This window comes from Dama dama, chromosome 31 (genome assembly GCF_033118175.1).
Source record: "Dama dama isolate Ldn47 chromosome 31, ASM3311817v1, whole genome shotgun sequence".
NCBI classification, from domain to species: Eukaryota; Metazoa; Chordata; class Mammalia; order Artiodactyla; family Cervidae; genus Dama; species Dama dama.
Genome location: NC_083711.1, coordinates 11,146,561 through 11,154,088, shown reverse-complemented (window position 1 = coordinate 11,154,088; position 7,528 = coordinate 11,146,561). Strand labels below are relative to the sequence as shown.

At 39.7% G+C, this 7,528-nt stretch overlaps 1 protein-coding gene across 1 annotated transcript; it reads right to left on the bottom strand.

The window, feature by feature from the left end:
* Positions 1-6,354: 6,354 nt before the first annotated feature.
* On the bottom strand, positions 6,355-6,618 carry LOC133050035 (keratin-associated protein 7-1). Its single transcript, XM_061134148.1, has one exon. The coding sequence runs from the start codon at positions 6,616-6,618 to the stop codon at positions 6,355-6,357; it is 264 nt and encodes an 87-aa protein (XP_060990131.1).
* Between the last annotated feature and the right edge of the window lie 910 nt (positions 6,619-7,528).

Genomic DNA, 7,528 nt, shown 5'->3' with positions numbered 1-7,528 from the left:
AGAACCTGTGAATATGTTACATTAGGTGACAAGAGGGCATTGAGGTTGCTAATCCACCAGCCTAGAGATAGATTATTCTGGATTACCTGGGCCGTCCCAATAATCAACAGGATCCTTAAAGTGAAAGAGCAAAGTAGGAGGGTCAGAGTCAGAATCAGGGCGTGAGATTTGAAAATGCTCTGCTATTGCCTTTGAAGATAAAGGAGGAAGACGCAAACAAAGGAATTGGGGCAGCCTATTAAATCTGGAAAAGCAAGGAAATAGGTTGTCCTCTAAAGCCTCCACAATGAATACAGTCCTACCAACACCTTGATTTTGGAATGTCTGCCTTCCAAACTTGTAAGAGTAAATTTGTGTTGTTTTTAAACCACTAACTTTGTGAAAATTTGCTACAGATGGTACCCAATCCAGAAGATACCCCTGCCTCCTTTGTGTGTATGCATGCATGCGCATGCTCAGTTGTGTTTTGACTCTTTGTGACCTCATGGACTGTAGCCCACCAGGCTCCTCTGTCCATGAGATTTCCCAGGCAAGAATGCTTGAGTGGGTTGCCATTTCCTCCTCCAAGAGATCTTCCCAAACCAAGGATCCAGCCCACATCTCCTGTGTCTCCTGCATTGCCAGGCAAATTCTTTGCCACTGAGTGACCTGGGAAGCCACCTGTCTCCTTTAATCATTTCCAATATCGAATCCCTCAAGTGCAAATCCTAGATCAAGTCCCTCCTACACCGTCTTATTGAGACATCCTACAGTTTCTCATGCTGCATGATCTCCATCGTCACCATAAGTTAATAAGCCCAACTTTGTTGATTACATCATGTTCCAGGTGGTCTCGGTTGGTGGGCAGAGCAGTGTAAGCACCGTAACAGAGGTGAAGCTTTTCAGCTGAAACAAGGGAGGACCCCTGGGGTAGAGGAAGTCCTTTTGAAGGCTCTGTAGGAGTTTGCTAGGTGAAGACTACGGCAGAAACAGCAAAGAACTATAGTAGGTCCCATTGCAGGAGAAAGGGAAGCATGTTATAATGAAGTAGGAAATGAGACTAGAGCAACTGATGTTCTTGTGTGCCACTAATTGATCTTTATCCTGAAATAACCACAAAATAGCCAGAGTCTGTGAAAGAAAGTCATGTTATTAGATTTGCATTTTGAGTAATGATTTCGTCTGTAGTGTAGGAGATGGGTTAGACACTGCCTGGCACACCAGATGGGCATATGGTGTTTTAATCCAGGTAAGAAGTGATAAGGGGGTGAATGGATGCAGAAATGGGGAGTGAAGATCTGCCACCATTTCTTAGAGATACTGAGATGGAAAAAATCCAAGGACTTGGTATCAAGATAAAGAATGAAGCATAATATTTATTAAATTTATTTGACAAGCTTATGAAAATACTGGAGGATCTTGATAACCACAATTAAGGTCAAATCACTAAACACATAATGAAAGTAAAATAATGTTCATGAAAGGAGTCAGGAGACCTCAGTTTGATACCTTGGCTCAAAGCTTAACTCTCCCAGTTGGTAAATATTTTCCCAATTGGGAAAATTACTTAATTTCCATCAATATTTTCATGATACCCACCTCCCAAGATAATTGTCAGAATTAAATAAAATTCTATGGACATATTCTGTAAAATGTAAATCCAATATATATCTAATATAATAACTATATTAGATATAGTTATTAATGGCATAAGAAGTGCATTAGGCAGGGATATTTCTGGGAAAGAGTTCTATAATTTTTAAAATGCTGCATGACTTGTTTTATAGTGGAGGGATGGATTTAGAGTCAGGTCCCCATTGGCTAACTATAGCTTGGCATTTTTCTTTACAAATGAATGATGCAGCCTCAAACAAATCACTAAATTTTCAACATTGGTTTCCTTTTTAGTAACATAATAAAGAAATCCATCTCAAAAAATTCATATGCAAATAAATAATGAAATTATCTATTGTTGTTTCTATTACATAATTACCACAGGAGGAAAGAAAACAGGTATTGTTCTTAATCCCTTCCTGTTCCTCTTTAAGGATTTTATATTTTTTAGGTTGGCAGATGAACCAGATTCTTTCCCCTCGCCTTCCCCAGAATTCATTAAATTAAAGCAAAAGTTGGAAGCCAACAATGACAAGGAGAATTGTGGGGACAATATAGTGGAGGAGAGATAACTAAATGTATGGATGATGGAAAAGAAATGAAGGAAAAACAAGGAGAAAGTCATGGCAGAGACTATGAGAGGAGGCATCTACACGTGAAACTAAGTAGACCTTCCCTTCAAATTCACAGGGAGAATCGGGACTCAGAATATTAAAAGAAAAAAAAAAAAAAAAACAAGCAACTTTGGGACTGAAACAAAGATAAAGTAGTTAAATAAAAATCTCATTGAAGAACAAGGGGGTACTAGGGCAACTTGTCATTTCAACTTTAGAGCAAAACTTCAGACCTTTACACCCTGGCAATTGGAGACCTCATCCAGCCTAAAGGTCAGCCACCCTTCTCTCACCCTAACGTGAATTCTGCCTGTCAGTGACTTTCCCCCAAGCCCAGAACTCCAGTGCAGCTTGTCCGTGTGTCATTATTAAATCTGAAAGAATGATTAACAACCATAGCTGAAGGAGTCTTTTGGGCCTAGAAAAGAGAACAACAGCCTCAAAGGCCCCTTGCTGAATCATCTAACTTCGGAGAAAACAAAGTATAACTTTAGTTCCACCCTGATGCTCCAGGCTGGTTACATCTATCGGGGACTTATCACCCCCTGTCCAGAAACCTACCACCCCCTACACCCGCCCAGAAGACTTATCACCCCCTGCCCAACTACAAGTGTCATCTCAACAAAAGAATACTCAAAATATCCCGCCTGATTGAAGTTTCCCTTATCGCTTCCACAAACCTCCCTATAAGTATGAAGCCTCCCTGATCCCTTTCAGCGCTCAGCCTGGTCGTTAGGCCGACTGTCGCCCCTCCTTGCCTGAATAAAGGTAACCTACTTCTGTTGAGGTCGTCTTTCCTTTTCTGCCTCGCCGGAACTATACCTTACAATAGCAATGACTGTTATAACGTACATTATTGTGCATTGTTCAGCCATTAGGTTGTGTCTGACTCTCTGCAACCCCATGGACTGCAGCATGCCAGGCTTCCCTGTCCTGCACCATCTCCCAGAGTTTGCTCAAACTCATACCCATTGAGTCAGTGAACCCATCCAACCATCTCATCCTCATTCATCCCCTTCTCCTCCTGTCCTCCATCTTTCCCAGCATCAGGGTCTTTTCCATTGAGTTGGCTCTTCATGTCAGATGGCCAAAGTATTGGAGCTTCAGCTTCTGATGAATGATCAAGGTTGATTTCCTTTAGGATTAACTGGTTTAATATGAGAGGATAGAAATTAGCATACATAGCAATGATACCATAGCAATGAGTACACTTAACATCTATATCATATTTTCTAAATACCAGTCTTTACCAAAGGGACCCAGTGCTTCCATGATTGAAGCAGAAGAGTTCACGATGAGCCTGGAATATCTCATTGAGTCAGAAAATAAGGCATTGATCAAACAACAATGGGAACCATTTCTAAAGGACAAAGGATCCAGAATGATGATGTCCCCACGCTCCAAATCTGGGGCAATTAGAGCATGAACGTTAATAATATTATTAACAAAAAGATAATATTAGTGGATGGTAACACATTGAGTAAAATAAGAATCCTCAAGCCCCCACTGGTATAGTTTTTGATAACAATAAATAAGCACACAAAAATCAGTGGGGAGAAGAGAATTTTTTTTTCTTACAATAGAGTGCCAAACAGTAAATGCAGAAGGATGTATAAAATTTAAAAATTGTGAATGGATCCTAAGACAGTGGATGAAAAGTTGATAAGGAATAGAATATTTGCATATTGTGTCAAAGTTTCAACACAAATTAATTATTAATTACAAAGAGAAAAATAGCAAATTTGCAGTGAAGAAACTTGTAGGAAGCTACTTCATCAAGTGATCAAGGTAACCAAACAACCAAATTTGTATGAACCAACATAAAGTGTCTCCTTATTCAATGCACTGAAAAGGATTCAGCATCACTCAGCATCATTCATGTATCGCTTTGATACATCATTTGTATCAAAAAATGCTAAGTATGAATCTAATCATGAGGAAAGTTGGATAAACCAAAATCAAGGGATATATATCTTATTTTAGGCTATCTCTTATTTTGGGTCCTTGGAAAGAAATGAGTCTTTGGACAATAATTTATTAATATAACACATTAATTGGCATAAAATAAGAGACTATTAAAGGTCTGCATAGTCAAAGCTATGGTTTTTCCAGTAGTCATGGATGGATATGAGAGTTGGACCATAAAGAAGGCTGAGCGCTGAAGAATTGATGCTTTTGAACTGTGTTGTTGGAGAAGACTCTTGAGAGTCCCTTGGACTGCAAGGAGATCAACCTGTCAATTCTAAAGGAAATCAACTCTGAATGATCATTGGAAGGACTGATGCTGAAGCTGAGACTCCAATACTTTGGCCACCTGATGTAAAGATCCAGCTTATCAGGAAAGACCCTGATGCTGGGAAAGGTTGAAGACCAAAGGAAAAGGGAGCGGCAGAGGATGAGCTGGTTAGATAGCATCACAGACTCAGTGGACATGAATTTGGACAACCTCTGGGAGGTAGTGAGGGACAGAGGAGCCTGGCACACTGCAGTGCATGGGGGCGCAAAGAGTCAGACACGTCTTAGCAACTGAACAACAACAAAAATATATTTAACTCTTGAGAGTCAGAATTATGTTTTACTTATCTCTGTCCCCGTATTTTAAGACAGTGTGTGGTGTTGTAGCTTCTTGATTAGTGTCTACTGAATGAGTGTCTCTGTCCAGAGATTGTGGCAGATTTTTACATTCACCCAGTTTTAAACAGTGACCAGAGCCCAATAACTTCATACATACCTAAATCAACCTTGTATCAGACTATACAATATTTTGCACCTATAAAGCAGAGATTTAACAAGTCAATGAACAATTATTGAGCATCTTTTCTGAGACAGGTAGGGGTACAATAAATACTTCATGCGTGAATGAATGAGCTTTAATTCAAACAGAGCAGAGTTTTCTCAGGAAGCATTTTCTAAGTGCAGATCACATATCATTTCAAGGGGTTTTGATGGCAACTATCATTCCAAAGAATAAATACTTCATTTTTAATATGCCCACATATACAATCAGAAGTGAAGGTGGGAAAAATAAAATCCATCAATCAAATAGGGAAAAAAGTATTATGTGATTTTAGTTGTTGGCTTGCCTTTATTGACCAAATCTTAGGACTTCTTAAAAACAGTTTCATAACTCATTCCACTTAAGGAAATTTTTCCAACAGTATATGGGGTTTAAATCTCTCTATAATGAGTTCTATAAACAGCAGGAAAAGAGGAAGAAGCTAAATGGAATTGTGTCAATAATGAAAGGAGGAAATAATTTTCTTTTAACATTCAACAGCTAAGAAAATTTCCTATATATAATCAGCATAGAGAAACACTAACAATCGCAGTATATAGACTATACAACTGACTCTTGAATAAAGGGGTTTGAACTTCAAAAGTCCACTTATATGCAGATTTATTTTTTAGTAGTAAGCACTACAATGTTACACACACCACAGTTGGTTGAATCCATGGATGAAGAGAAATCTCAGATACAAAGGGCTGAACATAAATTACACATGGACTAACCTCCCACATTGTTTAAGGGTCATCTGTATTCTGATTAAATTTAGGACTTTTTAAAGAATTTTTTTAAAAATTGAAAATATCAACATAAAGGGACAAAATTGTTAGGCATCACCCTATCCGGGTGTACAGTCTGAAATCAGAATAAGATGTGACTGAAGTCCACCCTCACAGGTTGAAACTGATTGATGAGAGAAAAAAAAAAAAAAAGCACAATAAAATAAACAACCAGAACAAAAATGTTTGTGCTGAATGAATTGGATTTATTGTGATGAACAGCAAGACCCCTTCCTACTCACACATTTAATAGTAACGCGTTGACATTGATGTAGAATTTAATGATACATGGGAAGAGCCACCATAAGAGACAGACTGTCTGCATCATTAGTAAAATTCAAGTATGTTAGAGAAATACAAAATCTTGCTTTGGTTGTAGATGAGTATCAGCTCAGCATTTGATGCCTGGGCGACTTGTTCAGCAATGTCAAAGATCAGGATCTCAGCAAGAAGACTGCAAAAACATGGAAGATGTATCTGTCTCAAGTGCTTCTGGAGGCAGGAAGACAGTCATTGTTTTTCAGGGTGTTCTGCACACAGAGAATTGAGGGCGAGTCCCGTAGTCATCTGGAGTCATGGTCCATCAGTAGGTGCTGTAGCCAAAGCCGGAGCCAGAGCCCCATGGCCTATAAAAGCTGCCCCCATAGCCACAGCCCAGGTTGCTAAAGTTGCTGCCACCAAAACCGTAGCCCAGGGAGCTGTAGCCATTGCATCCATAGCCATAATTCAGGGGAGAGCCAAGGGGCACGACGCAGTTCAGGGGGGTGGCTCTGAAGGTCCTGTGGAAATTGGTCCCATAGGAAGGATAGCCTGGGAAGTAGCTTCCACAGCAGAAGAAACGAGTCATGGTGGCAGGAATTGAGAAAGATTTGGATAGATTGCGAAGAGCAAGTTACCCAAGAAGGAATGAAGTTCTCGTCCAGCACGCGGCCTTTTATACCTCAAGTTGGTGGGCATGACATCCTTGCCTAGACATCTTGCCTAGACATCTTGCCATAAATTTGCATATATAATTCTATTATTGCTAATAAAATGCATATAAAGCAACCCACAGACTCTTTGCCCACATATTTGTTGGCTTTTCTATTTACAAAGGAATGTGTTGTATCTTCAAAGTCAGTGCCTTCCTAGTCACGCAATTGAATTCTTTTCATCAGTGTCCCCTGGTTTAACAACTGTTCTGATTGCATCCTGTGAGGCTCTTTAAATTCTCTGATTATAAACTCCTCCCAACTGACACCGTTAAACTAAAAAAAGCTTTGCCAATAATGTAAACACTTCTATAGCTTCTTGAAATTATCTCCATATGTCATTCAAAAACATTGGTATATTAATGGGTATGGGGTTTCTTCTGGAATAAGAAAATTATTTGTAACTAGAGGTGGTGATTGCATCACCACTGAGTTATTCACTTTAAAAATGGCTTGTGTTTACATTTTGTAGCATTGAAACATATAGCTTACCATATGTAAAACAGATAGCTGATGGGAAGTTGCTGTAATACACGGGGAGCTCAACATGGGCTTCCCTGGTGGCTCAGGCAGTAAAGAATCAGCCTGCAATGCAGGAGACCCAGGTTCGATCCCTGGGTAGGGAAGAACCCCTGGAGAAGGAAATTGCAACCCACTCCAGCATTCTTGCCTAGAGAATTCCACGGACAGAGGAGCCTGGCAGGCAATAGTCCAAGGAGTCACAAAGAGTCGGACACCACTGAGTGACTAACACTAACACTTTAGAAGGGGAGGGATGAGGGGAAG

What these genes read in the sequence shown, in the direction of transcription:
- LOC133050035 (XM_061134148.1), bottom strand. Translation starts at nt 6,618, where the DNA reads ATGACTCGTTTCTTCTGCTGTGGAAGCTACTTCCCAGGCTATCCTTCC.